The sequence below is a fragment of the Apus apus genome, chromosome 2 (genome assembly GCF_020740795.1).
Source record: "Apus apus isolate bApuApu2 chromosome 2, bApuApu2.pri.cur, whole genome shotgun sequence".
Taxonomy (NCBI): domain Eukaryota; kingdom Metazoa; phylum Chordata; class Aves; order Apodiformes; family Apodidae; genus Apus; species Apus apus.
The window spans coordinates 26758395-26781038 of record NC_067283.1 but is presented as its reverse complement, the minus strand read 5'-3'; the positions used below and the strand labels follow the sequence as shown (position 1 = coordinate 26781038).

The 22644-nt window shown below is 37.4% G+C and overlaps 1 protein-coding gene across 7 annotated transcripts in view; it reads left to right on the top strand.

Moving 5' to 3' along the window:
• ICA1 (islet cell autoantigen 1) overlaps positions 1–22644 on the top strand; it is a 72562-nt gene that overhangs the window by 2634 nt on the left and 47284 nt on the right. For 6 of the 7 annotated variants that reach the window (XM_051611587.1, XM_051611588.1, XM_051611585.1 and 3 more), the window contains exons 2-7: positions 9295–9341; positions 11109–11147; positions 13516–13687; positions 15609–15681; positions 16833–16956; positions 19150–19348. In XM_051611587.1, the coding sequence (XP_051467547.1) occupies positions 11131–11147; positions 13516–13687; positions 15609–15681; positions 16833–16956; positions 19150–19348 (585 nt within the window). In that variant the 5' untranslated portion in view covers positions 9295–9341; positions 11109–11130. The remainder of the gene's footprint in view (positions 1–9294; positions 9342–11108; positions 11148–13515; positions 13688–15608; positions 15682–16832; positions 16957–19149; positions 19349–22644) is intronic. The other variant, XM_051611582.1, reaches the window with a different exon arrangement.

Here is a 22644-nt window from a genome sequence, read left to right as displayed (position 1 = left end):
AAAAATACAAAAGCTTGGAGACTGAAGAATGTTTAACAAAGAACCAAACAGTTGAGAGCAGCAGAAACATTTGACCTTGTTCCTAGTAATAGTAGTCTCGCAGTAGTTTTCCTGTGGCTATTGTTAGCCATGGCAAATTGAGGGGCATTTTGACCAGTAATGCAATTGCTTACGTCAATCTTAGGAACTGTCTGTTCTGACTCACTGAAACAGTACTCAGGTCCACCTTGTGAGTAGCTTTGTAAGGATCACCACTGCTCCATCGTCTGGTGTGCTAGGATCTGAGAATAGTAACCTAAAAGTTGAGTGGACTGTGTATCTATGAAGAGTATACAGCCTGCATTAATTGTGGTGTTTACTCAAAGGGTGGTGAAAGGAGATCAACCTGTATTGTTGTTGCTGTGTGTGCTAAACTGTTTTGTTAATAAAATCTCTTATTCATGGATGTGAAATTATCTCCTGAGGGAAGCTAGAGAAAATTATTTTCCCTTATTGCCTCCCCCAGCATTGTTTCCCCTTGGATATAATAGCATTGCTTCCTGGCTTCTGCGTGCATGAAAAAGGAGGAGGGAGGCAGAAACCTGAGAGCGTTGATGGTGTCAGCAAATAGGATACCCAAATACAAGAGCCTTTACATCGAACTTCTAAAACTATATTTGTGGATGTTTAGTGTAGCATAAAAGTGAAAAGAGTTTAATGAGGAGTTTTTGTACATCCACTGCTTTTCTTCTAGGTTCTACAAAGGGAAGGTTTTCTAAGATTAGACTGTAGACTGGTTACAGGTAGCATTTCTTTAATAGTATTTGGTTACTAAGTTTAAAAATACTGGCTTTTAAACTAAGACAACAGATGTGTATTACAAAGCAATTTGATAGTCATTGCAGAGAAATGAAGCAAGTTTGCATTTAGAATGAAATTAAATACTGGATTGCATATATCATCAGATTTGCTCATTTGCTGAGTGAAGTTAGACCTGCCACACAATGACTTATATTCAAAGTATTATTCCATAAAACACACAAAGTACTTCTGATACTTACTTAGTTCTTTCCTAAGGATGTTCAGTGCATGTTCCTCACAAATGTAACTGAAACATTAGCAGTGAAGTAAAAGATGTTACATAAGGACAAACTAATACCATGTGCTGTTCTTATTTCACCATAAGAAGCTGAAAAATAAGTATCATCTGAAAAAGGGACTAAAAATTAATTTTATGTGTAATTAAATACCAGTGTCTTAAGTAACTCATGAAGTTCTGCATGCAATTTAACTTATCTAGAAAGAGCCATTGTTTGCTCATCAATCTTCTAACTGCAAGTCTACCTCCATTTACTTGGAATATTTTGTTCTGAGATTATATGTACTGTGTCATTACTACATGTGCCATTCTTATCAGTGCTTTTGAGATCAGCCACTGTTTTTTAGAATTTGTCATTCAACTGTTAAAAAAAGAGCATAAAACTCCACCTTCAAGTGTCATTTCAATACCTATTATGCTCTAGAAAAAAGGAGATCACTTATAATTTTGACTTGATGGTTGTAGAATAAAATGGCAGGCGCATAATACCAAATAGACACAAAATTGTTTTCTAGAGAGAAATACTAATGGTTGACTTGGTCCTTGCACTTTGTGGGAGCAGTAACAGTTTTTAAAAAATAAATTTCCCGTGTACAGATTTGCTCTGTTTTTCTGCCACTGTCTTCTGTTAACTTGTCATATCAGAGTTGAGAATAGAAAAATAAAAGACTAAATGATAGCTAAAGACACATAGCCCTGAATATCATCCTCTGTTCAGACTACACCAGGAAATTAAGCAGAATAACTTCCTATGTTGTGTATTCTGAAACATTAAAAGCATGATAATTGTTTTTGGAATGGAATAATTCTTAAGAGTACTCTCTGCACTAGCTATTAGCCATCTGCCCTCCGTAGAGAGCATTGTGTAAAATTTGGTGAAAGATGGGTCATTATATGCTTAAATGTCAGTAGCACTGCTACTCATTTTGTTGGATTTCGTGTTTTCAGACAGGTACTTAGGTAGTGTTTACAAGATGACAGAAGGAAGATCCAAAACATCCAATTTCTTCCTAACTTGTGCATAGTTTCTAATGGTGCGAGTCCTTAATCGCACAATCTTAGTCAATTAAGATGCTTGTATTACTGTGGTTTGTTCTTCACACAATTTACTAGCTTGAAAAATAAGGAAAAGCGAGTGTTATATTGGCTTGAACTGCCTCCATGGAAAAGAGGGTCAAATTTCTGATACTTCTGTTGTTTCCAGTATATGGTTGGGAGTTTTCTCCATGTTGAATTTAGTTGGGTGTCTTTTGGTTGTGTTTTGTTTTGTTTTAATCCTTTGAAGGATCAAGACAAATTAATAGAGTGGAATACATTAAGCTTTTACTGGGGTGTCTCATAAACCTTGATAGACAGGAGAAGGAAATGGAATAAATGGTGTATAGAAATGTTAGTTCCAAAAGTGCTTGCAGTGAAAGAAAAAGTTGGTTCCAGTGGGCTTATGGGGTATGGCTGCGTCCCAAGCACTGTATGCTGCTGAGTCATTTTTCCCCAGCAACTCAATAGACCACCATGAGGTTCTTAATGTAGAAACCATCATTTCTTTGTTCTCAGAGGATAATGGTGAGGCTCTGATTCAGGGTTGCTCTTCGCAGGTTCTATTTACTGCCTGTACAGGGGCTTAGTATTGAGAGGCTTGTATGGTAATTTTGGCATGACAGTTAAATAATTGGGGTCAAAAAGCATGTTCTTCTTTCCCCCTCAACACCTCCCAGGTCTATGAATATAGCAGGAGGACCTCTCAGTATAACAGATGCCATTTTGCCCTGCACTTCTTTTAAGAGTGTCTGAAACTTTTCTAAATGTCAGCTCCTGAAATGAGTTGAAAGAGTAATATGTTGATAGAGCTCCCTTGTAAAATTGCAGTATTTCTTCTCCTGAGAAGTTGCCATTAATCTGTGAGGTAGACACTGCCCAGAATAAGTAGCAAAGCTGTGCATCTGTCTGAGATGAAGGAATAGAGAAGAGGTTGTAGTGGATGGAAGGAACTACTGATGCATCACTTGCAGAACAATTCTGCAAACTTTTTGAATTAATAAACAAGTGCATCAGTGAGTAGTCTAACAGAATGAAAATACTCCTGGATTTGAAATTAAGCATGGATGATTCTGCAGGATTACAACATCAATGATGAAAGTTAAGAACTTCAGAGGAAAAATTAAATATTGTCATTTGTCATACTGATGTCACTTAAACTCTAGATTCATTTTAGCTGAATCACGGTGACAGCTTTTCATCTTAAAAGTAGGAGTATTTGTGAGTCTGTGTATAATTTTGATGTTGAATTACTATATAGAATCAGACTTCAGATTTCACTCTTTTCCTGCACTGACAACATGGATAATTCAGATCAATAGGGTGCTCTATGCTCTCTTGTTTGGGAAAGAGAAAAATGGAACACAATTTGAAGCTCCTGGTCAGCACGTTTGCAGACAGACTAGAGAAGATAAAACTGTGCCCTGCCTGTTCAGCTTGCAGTGACACTGCTTCTTGCTTAGGAGGCCCATTTACTTGATTCAGTTTGATCACAGCTTCCAGGGAGCAGAGTGGGGAAGACAGGTTGTGAGCCAAGAGCGGTTGAAGAGACACAGATGGCATTGGTTTCCTCACCTAAGCACATTTTCTTCCTTTCTGAGTATTTTACATAAATGGAACTATCAGTCTTGCCTTTTCAGATAGAACACCTTAAAACACACTTTTGGTATTTTTTGTTAGTTAATACCACTATTATTACTGTATTCAATGTTACTTGGAAGTTTACTTGTTTTAGTATCGCTGTTATATTAAGTATATTGACTTCAATGCATGATTCTACTGTATTTGAAGTTTGTTGGGATTTGAAGAACCTCAGAACATATTGGCTGCCTCAAAAGGACGATAAACTGTGAGGACAGTAGTATCAGTGAGAGTGGAGACTCATCTGTGTCTTTTGTTGAAAACTTTACTTTCACATAAGGCTTGCTGAATTCTGCTCTGCCTCTCATTCAGTTCCCTTTCGTTGTTTATGGATGCATCTCAGAAGGATCTGTTCAATCTACTGTCTTCCTAACTATGATAGGTCATCTTTGGATGTTGAATTTGATCTGTAGATAAGCATTTATAATGTTTTTGTTAAGATTTCAGCTCATCTCTGGGTTCTGAGAAGTTGTGATTAGATCAACTGTTTTAGATGCAGTCTTCACAGTTGTAAAGATTCCTCTTTGCTGGTTCTGGTTCCTTCCTGCCTTCTATAAGATCTGTTGTCTAAGCTGTTAAGAGCACAGTGAGAGCTGTATAACCAATACTTAATCAAGGACAGATAGAGAACTAGGAGAAAAAAAAAAATAATAAAAAAATTAATTAATTTCTTCATAACCTAGGGCAGCATTAAGAGCTGAATTTTACCTTGTCACATGACACTTTTTATATTTATACTCACTGGAATACGTGTGTGGAAAACTGAGTGACATTGATACGCTTAGCTGTTGGAGAGAAGGCACTCATACTGTCTTTCTCTTATGAATAATATTCAGATACTACTTGTATGAAGTTTTTCAGCTCTTGGGAAAGCAGCCAAGTATAATATAAAAATAGCTAAAAAAGAGAAGCAAGCATGTACAACTGTTGTACAGAGCATGAGCTGGAAGGAAAGCCTAGGGTGTGCTGGAGTTTAAATCACTGAAAACACCATGGCAGCATTCCTCTTTACATAGAAAAATGTAAGTGGTATATTTAAATGGTCTTGGAGAATATAGAGAATCAAAGGATTTTCCATAAGAATAGAAATGCCATTCCCTAGTGAGGATGCCCTCCTATTAAGTTTCCTTCCAGCGTAATGGAAAATAAAATGTCAGTAGACAAACAAGATGATGCAGTATACCAGAAATACTGTGAAGTCCTGTGTGCACTCCAGCAATTTTTGGCTACCTGTGGAAATAAATTGTAGGTAAATAACCTGCAATGCAGATAACTCTGCCACAGATGCAGAAGTGCCTTGGTTGGCTGTTTGCAGGGCCATCTTGGTTCCAGCATATCATCTTAGCTGTGGCAGAGCACTGTGTGAATGCAGCTGTACTGCATCTAAAGCCAGGCTGAGTCTAAAAACAGTTTGGCTGTATTTTACCAGGCTAGTATATTCTGCCAGTCCTCTCTGGTGTCAATCTGCCGGCAGGGAGGTTTGTGGAACATAATGCTGAGGCTTCTTGGTGGCTTCTCAGAGGCCCTGCTACAGATTTTCAAGGTTTTGGCAGGATTATGAACCCAGCTGGTTCCATATGGAAACGGATGCTTCAGCACTCTGCCCCTCGTGTTTTGGGCAGACTTCTTAATAATAGAGCCAGCTCAGGTTTAATGCTGAAACTGAGGTAGCATCTATCTGTCTCAAAACACTGGAAAGCACTTGCAAAATTACTGGAGCTGTATGTGAACTTCTTCAGGAAACCTCAGATCCAGTACTGAGCAGCAATCAATGTGGATTTGTGTACAGTCAGCTGTAATGTAGCACTGCTTTCCCTAGCATGCTCTGGAGCACCTATGTTTGCTTTTCATTTTTCTCCCTGTATTATTCCTGCCTTTTGTTAGCTAAGATAAAGAGATAAAGGCCATCTGTCATTCGGATCACAAGTGTTGCATAACCCTTATCATCAAAGATAATGGAAACTTTCTGATAAAAATCCTTTCCAATGGGGTGGCAAACATTTTGGGTTTTGCTTGCTTTTTGTTGTGTTGTTGTTTTTTTTTTAATCAGTGTCAGCTTAATACTATTTCTTGAAACTTTTTTTTAGTCTTAATACACTGGGAAGAAAATAGAAAAAAAAAAAGTCCCTTACATCAACTCCTTGTGTCAAATTAAGCTTATTTTTGTATATAAAACTATTGTAGGTTAATTTTAAATTTTACTGCAGTCTTTGGGGAAAGTATCAGTGGACTCTGGTTAGTGTCATGCACTTCCAATGTAGTCAGCGTTCACAGAGCAACTTTGTTTTTTCTTTTTGGGACATTTACGTCTTGTTCTTTGAAAGCATAACAGAGTTCAAAACCTAAAGTAGTGGAAGGTTATGTGCTCATTCCTTGGTCTCTCTGCACCCTCAGGGCCAGCATTTCACAGCTGTAGGGATTCTTTGTTATATGGTTATGAAGTGTTCTTTTTAATTCCTTGGTACTTCCCTGGGCTGTTTCCAGGCCCCTTTTATTAGCATCTCCCACTTTTTGGAGCTAGACTCACAACTTTAAGGATTTCTTTTAAAAATTTCACTGCTTTTAGCTATCCCAGATGCTTTTAATAATGTCCTTTTTTACAGCTGAACCACTGTCTTAACCCTCTTTGGGTCCTAGACTTGGAGGAGATGGCAACAGCACATAAATAAATTATGGCCCTATTAAATTACTGCAGGGACAATTGCATCGTACATGTAGTAATATCTGAAGAATGAATGCTGTTAGTATTAAAAGTTTCAGTTGTGAATGAAAATAAGCAGTATGAGTAAAAGCTGAAAATATTATAGACAACTCTTAGAGGGTGTTTGTTTCTTTTGTGTTGGTTTTTTTGTGTGTGTGTAGCTACAGTGGTCGTGGTGCAGTCTTACTCCACTGTCCATTTACACCATTCTTGTGGAAAGTCTTCTGCATTAACCTAATAGCAGCAGCAAACTTGCTGCTCTCCAAACTAGTCTTCATTTACATTGTACATATTTTCATGGAATCACATAGGGAGCACTGGAAATTACATAGTCCTGCTTCCTGCTCAACCAGGCCCAGTTAGAGCAGGTTGCTTAGGTCTATGTCCTGTAGGGTCTTTAATTTCTTCAGGAGTATTAAAGACTTTTGAACAAGTTGCCTCACGTGGCAGCTTGTTTCAGTGCTTAACCATCCTCATGGTGAAAATTTTCCTGCTTATATTAAGTTGGAATTTGACATATTCCTTTTTGTGTACACGGCCACTTGTCTTTTCCAGTGTTTGTCTTTGAGAAGAGTTTGTTTGCTCTACATCCTCTTATTAGCTAGTTGTTGACTGCAGTGAGGCTTCCTGTTAGCCTTAGGTCTTATGTTATGGGGTCCAGACCCTTACTGGTGGACTCACTTCAGTATGCAAGTGTTTTTCTCACATGGAAAGCACAAAACTGGATGCTACTCCAGATACCGTCCCACAAGAGGCTGTAAGAATTCTATGGGACACCATGACAAAGGCTAAAGTCACCATATATGCTAAAGTCAGCATATAACATCTACTGCTCTCCCCTCACTCACCAGAGGCAGTCATCTCATAGTAGAATGCTGGTTCTCCCCACTTGCCATATTGTCTGTTGTGTGTCTGGGAATTGTTTCTAGGAGTATTTTCTCCCTGATCCGCAGACAGTAGGCTACCCTGACAGTAGCCTTGAAAAACTAGAGAGATATAGGGCAGCCTTTTCAGTGAAAACCAAGGTAAAAATGTACCTCTGCCTTTCTGTATTCTCTGTCATGCAGTGGGCTTGTGTCTTCCTTAGCCTGTTTTTTGGTGGCACTGTTTTTACAGAGCACTTCTTGTTGCAATTCACTCCCCTTTCTAGATTCAGCCCTGACATGGCTTTGGCTTTCCTAATTTCATCCCTGCATACTCAGGCAATGCTTTTGCATTCTCCTGAGTAACCTATCCTGGCCTCCACCTTCTCCATGCATTAGTCTTGCATTTGACTTTAAAATTCATTTATCCTGGACTCCTGCCAAAGGTGTTTAACTTTCTGCCCATAGAAATGTTCATGTGCTTTGAGGAAGCAGACCTAGAAGATGACACAGTTGTCCTGAGCTCTCCCTGAAAACCCAGTTAGGGGTATGACCTATCTAGTAAGACTGCATATTTCTTAAAATTGAAATAATAGAATTATAGAATGGTTTCAGTTGGAAGGGACCTTAAAGATCACCATGTTCCAACCTCTCTGCTATGAGCAGGGACACCTCCCACTAGACCAGGCTGCACAAAGCTTCATCCAACCTGGCCTTAAACACCTCCAGAGACAGGGCATCCACAACCTCCCTAGGCAACCTATTCCAGCACCTTACTACCAAGGGCCCAGTAATCCTTTTTTAATATCCTAAAAGTACAAGCTAAATATTTCTACATTTGCCATAGAATTCAGATACAAACATGAAAATTCCTGTATTAGCACATCAGCTACATACAGCTCAAGTAAATATTCCTTTATGTTCCTCTACCTTTGTTTCTGATTTAGTACCTGTGCTCATATATACTGTGATGCTGAAACATGAAGTATGAATTCGTTTACAGAGCTATAAGTATTACACAAGCACATCTAACTTAAAACAAGGTCTGTGTGAGTGAAATCACTTTGGGTACCATTAAGATCACTGGGACCCAAACCAAATGCCCGTTTGCAGTCTAAGTTAATAGCTAAGTGAATGGCATAACAGCACTGGACATCCAGGTTTTCCAGAGTTTTCTCAGTCGCTGAGAAAAGTGAAACTCAGCTGGGACTACTGAGGTGTAACTTGTTTCTTTATGAAAGTTCCGTGAACAGCATAGGGAATGAATGGGATCCAGGAACGTTTCTTGATGGACATTGTAGATGAAATACCGCAAGTCTTATCAAAAGTCATCTGAATTTTTTTTAACAACCATAGTTCTGTTTACTCAACAGTAGTGCTTACTAAGCTGTCCTTTTACAAACTGAATTCTCATTTAGGATCAGAAGCTAGCTCTATGCTGGAAATAAAATTGGTCCAGGGATAGAGCTTGAGCACTGGGCTGTTTCTTGTTTCTGCTGTTAAATCACTGCAATCTCCCTGGTATGGTTTTTGTCTATACTACCTAGAGCTCTCTGAGACCTTTCTCTAGGTATGGTTTTGATGCTACCACATGCCAGGAGCCATTCCAGCAGGCAGTGTAGGTAAGACTCCAGTTTTTTTTTTTTCCCCTTCCATCAAATACACCCATACCCCAGCAGGCCTTGTAGCCTCACACACATCAGATGCCATTTTGCCACACAGTGGGACATACCTTCTTTTTCATACCATGAAAATGCTGTCCTAATGTGATACAGTCCTCACTTTAAACTAAAAAACCCACACAAATAATATCTGTGGGACATAGGACTACTATGTAGGACTCAGAGGAGTGTAACTAAGAAGACCCCAGAATCAAAATTTAATGTCAGATGTTTAGGAACAAAGAGTGTGAGCTATGGTTGCAAATGAGAACTGTTTCACCGTGACCCTGATATCTTTCTATTTTACTTTTTTAGGGACAGTGGTTTCCAGGAAAGCCAGGTGGACCCATATAGTGTATAAGGTCAGTGTCTTAGGCCTGTTCTTCATGTTAGTCATTTTTGTTCCATATAATATGCATGCTACTCTGGACAGACTGTTCTTTGCTTCCTCTCAAACCAAGTGTGCTGCTGAGTAAGTGAGTCATGGATATGTATACAACCGAAATCCTGTGTTCTTATCTCACTCATACACACCCACAGTTGACTTAAGGAGGACCTGTATCAAAACGATGAAGTCAAGCATAAAGGTGTTAGAGAATTGGAGTTAATGTTGCCTGTGCCTTATGGGACTAGAAACTACAGCAAAGCCATGACCAGTGCTGTCCATTCTATATATTGTCTGACTCCATGTTGCTACCGTGCAAACAATCTGAGACAGTCCTTTCTTTGTCTTGGTTGTTTGGCTGTTGGCCTTTAGATTGAAACTCTACTCTAAAGACGATTATGAATTTTCTCATGGTCTCTCCTGCAGTGCTAATGAGCACAACTATTCCAATTCAGGAACATTTCCTGCTCAGATACAATCTTGCAGCATCTCACAGTGCTTTGCCAGGAAGTTTCACAGTTACTGACAGCAGAGTGGTTAGAATTGGAAATCTGAGATTTGGCTCCACTTGGCTTCAAATGGAAGTGCATGTACCTCATGGTTGCGGGAAGTACTTGGGTTGTTTGCATTCTCTTGTTGGGTTCCTGCAATCTGTTTCAGTCCCTTTGTCCTCCAGTACTAACTGTACTGTCTGTAAGCAACACCTTGCTAGGTATGTTTCCAGTGTCATGTCTCCCCATTGCAGCCCCTTTTCTTTTTTGCCCAGATAAGTGCCAGAGTTTCAGTTTCAGCACCATAACCTTCCTAGCTCCTTCTTCCATTACTATTTTCTCAGTCAAACAGCTTATTATCTCAGTGCAGCCTGTTGGTGTGTTCCTTTTGAGGCTGGGATTACCACCTGCCATTTCCTGGCAGCACCATCTGAGCAGCTTCTTTCTAGTCTCATCTGTGAACATGCTGCACTGCCCCTGTTCAGATGCTGGCTGTTTGCTGGAGAATAGAGTCCTCTCTGAAAGTAGCAAAGGAGAAGCCAGGTGCTTTATAAGGAGTGTCTGGCTTTGCTTGTAAATTTGGACTGGAAGGAGTGTGCCCAGTTATTGATGGGAAGGGATGTGCATGCCATCTGGTCAGCTCCAAGTATAGTGGGAGACTTGAGTATCCAAGCTGGAGATACTAACTTATAAAATCTGGAGTCCAAATGCATACAAATCATATTCTATCCTCAGTAACTGTTGTGTCTTTCGTAGAAAAACTACCTGTTGGTTAAATTTTGCATCTGTGGCTTGAGACATGATGTATCTAGTGTTTTTAAAAAATAGGTCAGTGGGACATGGCCAAAAAAAAAAAAAAAGTAGCTGAACTCTGTTGTGGCTAAAACTTCGGAGAAAAAATCTGGACTGAGGATGGTGCCTAGAATAGACAATTTTGGCTTGCCTTGTGAAAAGTAACTGAATTTATGCCAGGTAAATTTAATTTTGCATGGAATATTTGCTAATGTATAATAGTTGGCAAAATCTCCGACATCACTTAAATGTGTTTATCATGGATTTAAGTAACAATTGTGTGTTATTGTGAGGAAAGCATTTGGTTCACAGATTTAAAAGTTTTGTGTCGTAACATGGTTAACCAGATTCTACAACATAGTAATTTTCTGTGTGAAAGGGTAAAGGTTTTCTAGTGTCTAAATTGATAATTACGTTTTAAATATTTTTCAATTAACTGATAATTTCTTATTTTATTTAAGTGTCTTGAAGAAAACAAGAAACATGGAAGGTCATAAGTAGTAAGTCCCTTCATCTTTTTTTCTTATTCTAAAGGGCTATCAGTGTTTGGCATGTTGATTTGTCACTGCCTGAGTCTATCACATATTATGTTCTGACATCTAGTATTTTATAAGTAGTCACTGGTAAACATTCTGTTTAAAAAGAATAAACACAAAAAATTAAAAACTGCCAAAGAAAGGAACAACAAGTCAATTGACTAGATAGAAAAGTAGCATATGTTATCCATTTCCTGCTTAGTGGAAGATTGTGAATGAACTGTCATATTTCAAGAGGTTTACCTATTGTCTTCAACTTTAGAATCAAGTTCATCCTTCTTTTAGTTATATTTTCTGATTGTTCAACAAAACTGAAGTATGTTCATGATTGTTCGAAACAAAATCCATTTAAAAAGATATGGCCCAAGTGTCTACCAGTAAAAATTGTCCAGTGAATATTTGGTAACGTGATTAGAAATCTTTATTTTAAGCATTAACAGGAGCCAGTAAATTCTCCAAATTAAATTAGAAGCTGAATTTGTAGTGAATAAAATATTCCTCTTACTCCTTCAGTTGGTTTCAGTCTCTAATTCAAGAACCTGCATTAGTCCCAGCATTTTTTTTTTTTTTGTGACCTCCTAGTAATAACTCATTTTTATTCCTTGCACCATGTCCACAGAATTTCTAGTGACCTCAAGTGAGGTAGATATCAAGGCCAGCTGACATCAGATGAATTATGGTGTTTTCTTCACTTGACCACTGAACTGAGATACCGGTTATTTGCACAGCTGGAGCAGAACTTAAAGCACACAACTAGCTAGACAGCTAGGGTCTTTACCCTGCTTTGTGAGCTGTTTGTCCTTTTTTTATTATTGCTATTTAAGTAATGCTATTTTTATTAAACTGTCATATTCTGTTTTCTCATCATGCAGAGGGATCTTGTTATTTATTAGATGTTGTAGATTTAGTCTTTTAAGGGTGCAGCATATATAAAGATAATACAGGCTTCACCTAACTTGGTAGGTTGTCTGCTGTTAGAGTGTGTTATGGTTGGCTTGTGCAGAATTCCATGTGAAATGTGGTATGTCTTGCATGTGTTGTTTGTTTTGTGCTGTAGCACAAATGTTGATGAAATTCAGAAGTTAAACTCCTGGAACTAACATTTCGGTAAACTTAAATGGGTATTTTTGCTTATGAAGTTTGAAGAAGAAGCCAAGAAGTGCTGTGCATTTTGAAGTTTGTCCTTGCTCACTTCCAGTTTAATTTCCTATCATATGCCACCTTTTTGGGGAAAAAGTGTACCAGAGGCTAGTTGTTTTGGAAGGGCCGTAGTATTTCATAGCAAGCCTATATATCTGTGTGTATCAATACATGACTTGATGTGTATGTTGGATCTGATGTCCTCTTGGAGTAGCATCCCTGAGCTGTCTGTTGTGAACAGAGCTCGTGGGCAGTATCTCAGCAGTGAACTACAGTTGGTCACTCCACAGGTAGAAGGTATCTTTTTTTCAAAAGAAACTCAATCCCTTTAATTTTGCTGGGCTATTTAACATAGCAAGTTTTAACAGCCGTTTATTTCTAAAATCACTGCAGCTTTTTACATTTGCACATATGGGAAAATGCATGTACTTTTGCAGAAATTAATCACAGAATTACTCTTCCTGAAAGAGATGAAGATTTCATTGTGAGGCTGTATTTTCTATTAAACCATTTTTGTTTGTATGGTTTACATATTATGGAATATGGAGGTTCTCTTTGGATTGTACTTTTTATTAGGTCTGCTAGAGGAACGCAGAATCATGTGTCAGCAGAGAATAATCCTTGAAAAAGAGATTACCTGTTATGCACCTGTGGTTATCATGTAGTGATTGCATAAAGATCTGAGCTATCTGTTTTGCAGATGGCATGCTCAAAAGAGATGAGTATTTTTCTAATTATTTATTATTCAATTGTATAAAAGGAGAGCAGGTAGTCTAATTCCATTCATAAAATGAACTATGATAAATCCTTATGCTGCTGAAATTGCATGGAAATTGCTCTCTGCTTAAGCAACTCTGCTAGTTCAATTAGTTATATAAAAATTTAATTCCATGGGCTACCAATCATTCCATAATGCATTGGGAAGAATTCTTTGCACCTGATACTTGGCAATACTACATGCTAGAGACATTTAAATTGAAAGCAGTGTATTGTTTTCCAAAGTAGGGTGGGAAATATTTGTAGAAGCATAGTGCTATATTTAATTGCTCTGTTATTAATTCATAATGAGGAAAATTGCATGTTGAATACACGTATCTGCATGCAACTGCAATGTTCTTAATGGAAGTGTATTGATCTAGCTTGTTAGAAGAATCTTATTGAAGTTTTATGATTTTGTTTCTTAATATTTTAGCAATTATCCAAGGGAATTTTATGACCAGTATGCTCAAAGCCAAGAAAAATCTGTGGTCAATAAAATGCAACAGAAATACTGGAAAACAAAACAAACCCTTATAAAAGTCACAGGCAAAAAGGAAGATGAACATGTTGTGGCTTCAGATGCAGATCTGGATGCAAAACTAGAGGTTTGTAGTATCTGCATAATGCATGCTCTTTGTTAATCTTTAAAGTGTTTTCATTTCCATCAAGCCTTTAAGATAGGTACACATAGATACTATATAATAATGTGTATACACTTTAATAATTTTCTTGTCTTATACTTTGCAATTTTAATAGAAGTGCCTATGTAAACATGCGGAGTATAGTGGCATTTTGTAATACAAAAACCAATGTCCCTCAAACTTTATTGGCAACCTAACCTCTTCTATCTGTTTTCAGGTTTGGGGGACAGGTTTTTTTGTTTTGTTTCATTTTTTGTGCAGGGAGCAGGAGGTCATCGTTTGTGCTTATATCAGTTATCCTTTGCTAATACCAGTTTAAAACTTACAAAATACCACACATACCAGAAAACCATGAGATACAGGAAGACGGAGCGAGGTGCATAGTATGCTCTCTGGAGCTTTTGTGCAGATCAATGGTTATTGATATGAACAAAGTCAGCTTCTCAAAGTCTGTATAGTGTAACCAAGAGGAGTCCTGCTGTGTGACAAATACAGTCCTGCTGTCAGTATCCTCAAACCCACTGGAAAAAAAATAAGGCTCTACAAATTAAAGAGCTTTCACACCTATGACACAAAGCAAAAGATAGAGAATAGACTTTAAAGTGTGATAACCAAGTTAGTGTCCAGCTAAGTTTTATCAGTATTATTTTGTTGTGTAAGGTTAAATGTTTTGCCTTACTGTTTTTCTTTAGTTTCTCAGAAAATTGTTGAATTAGGATTCTTAGTTTATTTATGATTTAACTGAAATCGAAGAGGCAGTTTTACAACAGACAAATCTTTGTGGATCAATCTATAATAGTGATAATTGATAATGTGTTGATTCTACCTATGGTATCTTCATGAGGGCTTATAAATCAAGAGTATGGATGTAAAGCAAGCTGGAAGGATGGAAACAGTATTTTATACATACATACCTGAGTTCCTACCATGGTTACTGTGTTGCAGATTCACCAGGAAGGATGATTTGATAGCTCGGGTGGGACTGGAAACAGGGAAACTTGTCTTTACCAGACAGAAAATACAATCATGTTTTTACTTGAACTTGCTTCTCAGGTGCGAGTCATGCTCTCAGTTTAAAAGACAAGAGCCATGTAAATGTACAATAAGTCAAGCAGATGCAAAGGAAGACAGTTACTGTGACAGCAGTCCATTTTGCTTACATCTGTGTAATGCTTGATACTGTGGAGTTTAGGTTTAAATTACAAATTGTAGGTTTTAGGTGGACAGACAGAAAGAGTAGTAATTTTTGTATTTCCTAGAAACAACCTCCAAAGTTACTGAAGACTGACCTTTTATTTTTATTTTCCCCCTCCCTCTACTGTTTTTGTGAACTGTTGCTTTATGAATTTGGTTAGAAAACGGAGCTACTCAGCAAAAAGTCCTGTGTAAATGAATAGCTTTTGGTATGTTAACATACCCATGCAAGTTTGTTCCACTACACTTCATGGTATCCAAATTAAATACGCATATTGCCGCTTAACGCGTGATAAACATGATAGACATTTTGATAAATTTTGCTCTGGCGTGGATTTTTTTAGAAACAAAGAATTCTACATTTTAATTTGTATCCAGAGACATCAATAAGAAAAAAAAATGAGTAGTTTGGTTAACTATCCAAATGTATCCAAATTATTTTTGTCTTTATTTTTCTTTTGTATGTTATGATGGGTCTGTCTGTAGTTTCAGAGGACAACTGAATTGGAAGAAAAGCACAATTTATAAGGAAAAATAACTTTACAGATGGAAAGATTACTTATTGTTCAAGAAGGAATTAATGATTCCTAATAACTTCTACAAAAAATTAGGCTCTTTCTTGTAATTTAATCATCAGTGTTTCTTGCATATGCTTACAAATTTTTTTTTGTGTATTCTGTTTCAATATCAGCTGTTCCATTCTATTCAGAGAACATGTATGGAGTTGCTGAAAGCAATTGAGCTGTATCAAAAAAGGATTTGTTGTAAGTATGATCAATATGTGTGAACAATACTGTGCTAATTAGCTTTAAAATTAAGTAATCCATGCTATTATGATGAATTTGATAATGCTGACTTGGCTGTTAACAGGTGTACAGTAGTTAGTAGCAGCCATTAGTGAGTGACAGGAACCTCATTTGAGAAGTTTCAAACAGCAGGTTGTATAAATGACCTCTAAAACTTCTCTCCAATCAATATTGTTTCTCTGCTGCTGTAATTTCTGGCTTGGAAAAGAGAATCGATCTTTGGAGGTATCTTGTAATTTGCTTTCTTTTATTGAATCATATGCATATTTTCTCCAGTCTTACCTTTTTCTTTTGCCTGTCCACAGAGAGTGAAAGATAATGATTCAGGATATGGAGGTATTATACAGAATAGTAGTATATTGAATTCAAGAGGTGTTGCACAGCAGCAAGTGAAATCTGTGACGCAAGTATGTGCATGCAGCACATTCTACCGGAGTATGTTATGACTCTATATTGAATTTGACTGTCACCATTTGGAAAAATGGAGAATTTCAGAAGATCATCTTTCATTTTATTAGGCCATTTTCTCTATTGTTAGTGGGAAGAAATAGGTACTATAAAGAGACAGTTGCTTTGAAAGACAAGTAGATTATGCCATATTTAAATGTTTTTGTAAGGATGTGTCATTGTGAAGACCCCCAGTCCCAATTTGGAAGTAGTCAACAAATCAGTCTAAAACCATTTTTTTTCTTCATCTTTTTTATCAACAATCAGTTAATTTGCAATAGAAATATTTCAGATATTTAAAATATATATTTAGTGTTTTAATTGTGTAGACCATGTGGTGCATAGTTGCTGGCTGGGATTAAACCTCAACACCAACCTAATTATTTTGTTCAAGAAAGAAATACCATGTTTTTCCTGTTGTCTTTTGGTACTGATGGAACTTTATTATTCTTGTTAAGTACCATAAACCCATCAGCCAATGTCCGGAGTGAATCAGATCTTCTATTTAATAAGTGCAGGAATTAATTTTTTTTTTTTTTTTTTTTTTTTTTGCTGTGCTGCTTGTATTTGGAGTGACTTAACCTATTTGATGTTAGGTCAGTGTTAAAGCTGTTAGGAATCTATTAAATAATGTCTTTGACCACTCATTTATTTTTCATTAGTTCTGTCTCAGGAAGAAAATGAATTGGGGAAATTTCTTCGATCACAGGGTTCTCAGGATAAAACGAGAGCAGGGAAAATGATGCAAGCCACAGGAAAGGCCCTCTGCTTTTCTTCTCAGCAAAGGTATTTGTGTCAGAATTACTGTCTGATTTATAAAGTACCTGAGATCGTGGTAGTTGATTCACCTTTGGCATAAATCATTTTGCCATTTGATATGTGCGAAGAGCCAAATTATATGAAAGTTAGTATTGACCAGAACTGCTGTAGTATTTGCAATATTACTGTCTTGCTCTGTGTGGTTTTGCCTGGTCTAATTTCTGTTCTGTGGTCCTGCTATGATTATCTGCAGATCCTTCATCTGCACATGTTCAGCTCAGCAATTCTAAAGCTCTCTAGCAGTGGGGTTGTAAATGAGCCGATGTCATGTCCCTCTCCTCCTTGGTCTCACTTCTCACTCTGAAGACAAATGCCATAGCTGGCCTATTGTGGAGGTTTCTGGGTCATGGGAGGGCAGGTAGATGGGTAAGGGAAGGCCTTTTTCTGGGCTATGGAATCTCATACCTCAAGTAGACAGAGGAGAAAGGAGTCTGAATGTGGTTTTCTGCTTTAACTGTGAAGTCCTCCAGGAGAAGATCTTTGATCCCCACTGAGCTCATGTAGGTTGCATAGAAGCAAATCAGTAAAAGGAAAGGAATACAGAGAGACACAAGGACACGCTACTACCCAGAGCTCTTGATGTCTCACTGACCCTGTGTTTGTTTAAAGAGTTTAAAAGTAACAGTACTTGGTGGCATGAGTATGATGATGCTTTTTTTTAACAGTATTGGGACTATGAAAGTTTGAAATTCACCATAATTTTCAAAGGAAAATTCTGTTCCATTATATGCTACAGGATTTTTTTATGCTTTTAATTACTCTGATACTTTCCAGCTTTAGCTTAGCAGTGCAGCTGTTTGGCTCAAAATAAAACGTCACATGCAGAACACTGAGAATTTTGTATGTTTGCCTTGGTCTTGAGTTTGGTCATTAGCACATACAGTAGCAGCCATGAGTGGGCTCTTCAGGAGACATGTAAGGCATCTTTGAGGAAAAGCCCTGATAATTTGCTTCTTTACAAAGCTTAACTATTTATAGACATCCTACTGTATGACAGTGTATATAAACAGAATTTTCTGTTGACTGTCTGGTAAGAATTTGTAGAATTGAGGAAAAAATGCGAGGGGAAGTTCACGTTTTCTTATATCTCAGTGCATTTTTAAGGTATATTTTAAAAGCTAAAGTTCTTTATGAACTCACATAAAATAAAAACAATAGTTTTTCTGTCTTCTCTTGAGCCATCCTTCTCTTGAGCTCATGTTGAAGTTGGGTCTGCCCTTATTTACACTGCATGCCAGCAGCTAGCTCAGTAGCTGGAGATCAAGAAGGCACAATTTACTGGTTCCTGGAGCTGAAATTAAAAATTTCCTTATGCCTAGGAAATCTCCAAGTAGCACACTAAACTAACTCTACACTGGTGTGGAACTGATTGAACCCATTCCAGTGAGGTGGCGGCCAGCAACCTAGAGGAAAGCAGGAGGAAGCAAAGCATAAGAGTAATTGTCTCGTTCTGAGATTGCAATAGGAGCCAAAGCAATAACACAGGGAAGACAACAGTGTCCCCTACTGCCTTTCTAAAGCTTAGTTGTGGGAAGAAACATTTCAGAAAATGCCAAAATCTTTCTGAAAGATAGATGTCCTTCAAAGGAATTGTTCAGATTCCTTTAACAAAAAAAAAAGGAAGGAAAAAAAAAAGATAATTATCTACTTGACAGGTGACTTCTTTATTTACTTGTACATTTGAAGATTAAAAGGCTAATGGAAGTGCTTTTTCTGAGGCTTAACATGATAATCCTGATACATCTGTGGTATGTATCCAGTAATAAATTACCCCAGGTGCATTTTTGGAGCTGTTAAAGCAACTTACGAAGAGGAATGTTAATAGCATACATACAAGCAGCTTGGCTACCTAAAATACAAATATATGCATTAGAAAAGGCTCCTTTTCCACTTGCATATATAAGTGAAAGGTCACTATTTGAATAGGAAGATTGCAAACACAATATCTAAAATTACCCTGCTCATGTGTACCTCCAAGTAAGCTGCTGGAACTATCTGAGCATATAGTAGCACTTTAGCTTTTATGTGAGCTATTTTGGCTGTTGTATGTTTTTTTGATTGCAAGAAGGTGTCAGTAGTTGTATTAATCCGTCTGCCTTTGTGGAACAACTCTTTAACATGTCCCTCTCCTTCCCTTCTTCCCTTCGTGCCTTCCCCCAGATTAGCACTCCGTACTCCTTTGAGTAGGTTATATCAAGAAGTGGAGACTTTCAGATACAGGGCCATCTCAGACACATGGCTGACAGTAAACCGGATGGAACAGTATCGGACTGAATACAGAGGAGCTCTACTCTGGATGAAAGATGTGTCTCAGGAGCTGGATCCAGATCTTTATAAGCAGATGGAAAAGTTCAGGAAGGTATGAAGTTTCCTGTAGTTTCCTAGAAGGGGATGCCTGATGAATGACAATGAAGCATGGTTTTGGTTCTTCTGAGGAAGACATAATTCAGCAGCACTAAGGATGCCATTTATTGTAACTAATCTTTTCAGTCTGACAGAATTCCAAATAATCTGATAGGGAATACAGTATCCTTCACAGCATGGGCTGTAAAGAAAGATACGGCAGTAAGAAACAGCAGTTTTCAGTAGTCTATTCAACTTAAGCCTAAGTCTTTATAATTGAAATAAAAATATTTTTAAAGATGGTTTATTAATTTTAAATATTTACCTGTGGTGCATGAATGACTAGTGGAAGAAAATACAGGCTGTTAGCAATTTTTGCAGCTAAAAAGTACAGAAGCACAGAAATGCTGTAGCAGCTGCTGCTAAATTTTTGGGTACAATGAGAAACCAGCATTTTCAAAGTTGTCTATAGATGGATTTTGGGGAGGAGCTGCAAACTTGTAATTGTTTTTTAAGTTTCTTATGCAGTTCAGCATGACTCTTGGATAGCTGCTAAACACTAAAACTGTGAAGAAAGCACTCTGTATAAATGGCCTTCATTCAGTGACACTCGTTTGCTATACTCTTCCCCTCCCAAAGGGCTTCCAAAAATCATGAGTCCTACGTGGTAGTCTGCAACCAGGTGTGAATATAGAACTTAATTGGACCGATCCTGTCCCTGTCAGTTCAGAAATGCTCATGAGAAGCTCACATTTGCTAGTGAGGCTCAAGAGCCCATATTGTTAAGAGACTATAAGGTTCACTTTTTGTAAGACTTGACTGTTAGGAGGCATTAGGATCCTAGGTATAACATGGCGGCTTGTGTTTTGACTAAAAGAAGTAAAAAAACTTTGCAGAAATTATGTGGTAATTGAAAGCAGAGACCTAATAACAGAAATTGTATTAAAGTGTGCATCCATATATGCATGTGCCTGTGGCTTAGAGACGGGTAATGTACAAAAGAGAAGCCCTGTTCATCGATGGCTTGAGCAGTCTGTGACTGAAAGTGTTTGGAGATGACAGACAGTTATATGGGATTTTAAAAGCTTGAATAAACTATCCTACTAGGAAAGGACTGGCATGCATCTAGGCTGTGCCATTTTTTGTAAACTGAAGTGGTGACAGTAGCAATTAAGGAAGGGGTGGAACAAATGAAACCCCAGCTAGTCATCTAATCTGTATTTAATGCATCAGTACAGGATATTCCTGTAAGTCTTGCAGCACCAGACATGTATTTTATTATGCCTTGTGGGAAATGTTTATAATGGCAAGTTCTTGCAGGTAAAATAATTGGTATGGTCTTGGCCTCAGCCATTGCTTATGTATAATGTTTGATTTATTAGAAAAACACTTGAAAAATGGAATGTTTGAATGAATAAAGCAATACTGGTAATGGTCATACAAAATAGATTTATAGCTTTCTTGCAGAAAAAAAAATGCTATGGGAGGTATAAATTATATAAATGGCAAAGTAATTAAAATATCATATGGTGAGCTGCTGTATTTAAAAAGTGAGATGTGAAATTTTGGCCATCTTGCATTGCTGTGCTTCAAGGTCAGCAAAAATGAGTTTTGTTTTTTTTTCTAAAGGTTTCACAAAGCTTAGTAGTAAAAATGTGGAAATAGTATTTTGAAATATTTCTAGGTCTGACATAAAGATATAACGAATGTAGATTCTAAAATTCTTGAGTGTTACCTCAGGTATATTAAAAAAACCCTTAACTTAGAGAAGGTCTTTTGAGCCTTTCTTTCTTCTGAGTGGCTGTCAACTGAAACCCTTTCAGATCATGTAATGCAGAGAACAAAAAGCTCTGTATTTTGTAGACAACAAAGTAAAAAAATGTGCCTTGGTATCCACTTCCCTAGTTATTCCATCTGTGCAACAGGCATATCAAACTAGTCTGTGAAGATTTTAACACTTGAGGAAAGTAAACTTTTTTTCATTTGGGGAAAAAAAAAATAAAATTCTCAAGCATAATGTATCTAGATAGCTGTTGCCGACCAAGATGTAACAGGCTCTTTTTAGTGCTTTACAAATGTAGCAGGCAAACACAGCTAATGGTTACTGTAGTCCTAAGTAAAAGAGAGGAGTTATTTTAATTGTCATCTTGTGCTATTCTGGCTTGCAGATCTTAATTGTGCCATAGTGTGGCAGTGTAATGCTGCATTTTAGGGCTTATTTTGCATCTGTAACAACAATTTAAGAAGTCATGCTAGTTTTGTATTGAAAAAGAAATCATAATTACTGTTCTAAGGTTTTTGGTTCTAGATGGGAGTGTTTTGATCTGGAACTGCGTACCTAGTGAAATACCAGGAAGTAGTTTAGAAAGCTGATCCTGTCAGAGCACTTGAAAGAGTGTTTTATTCAGACTTGTAATTGTAAAAATCCCAAGTATCACTTCAGTAAACATCTTTTTTTATTTTAAATAAACAGTGCTGGTTTAGTGATCTTTAATGCACCCAGTACATCAGCAGTATTTGTATCACTCGGTTGTGGGACTGTTTTTCAAGTATCTAGCCTTTTAGAATATAATCCTGAATGTATCATCATGCGTATAGATACAGTACTTGTTTTAGGAGACCAAAGCTAAATCAATCCAGATGTTTTTTCATACCTTCCCTCAGACTAGCTCAGGCTAAAAGATCAATACTTGCATCAGTATTTTCAGATCTGATAAACTGTGAGTTAAAACATTGGCATTTTTGTAGCTCTCTTTCAAAACAATGAGGTACTTGAAAATAATTTTCTCATACTGTTCTCAAAGCATCAGTTTAAATATGTGAGAGCCTGCAATACTACCACTTTCAAAAGTGTCCCAGAACACTGCAAAACAGCCTTTTTACTTTGTTATTTGGAGGTATTGATGTGATTGTTGCTACTTGAGTCAAGCCCAGGAAATAGGTGAAGTATTTGCTTTTCTCTGAGTTATAAATCTTTGTGCCTTCATTATTTTTTTTTTCTATTAATAGACTTTATGAATACTCCAGTTCTGTTTTAGACATAGAGGTCTGCCATCCCATGTTCAAAGTCTGAAGTGTTGCTTCTGAGAATTTTGAACAGTGTCTTGACAACACCGTGATATTTAGAAGAATTTGAATAAGTTAAAACTCCTTTACTAAATTCTCCGTCACTGATCAGCTTTTTAAGATTCTTAAATCCAGGCTGCTTTATCTGTCTCGTGACTGTGCACTCTAGCATGAACTCTGCCATGATGTTTTAAAAATATAGACCAAATGGCCGAAGTGCTAATAGTTCCCCAGTGTCCTTCCTCC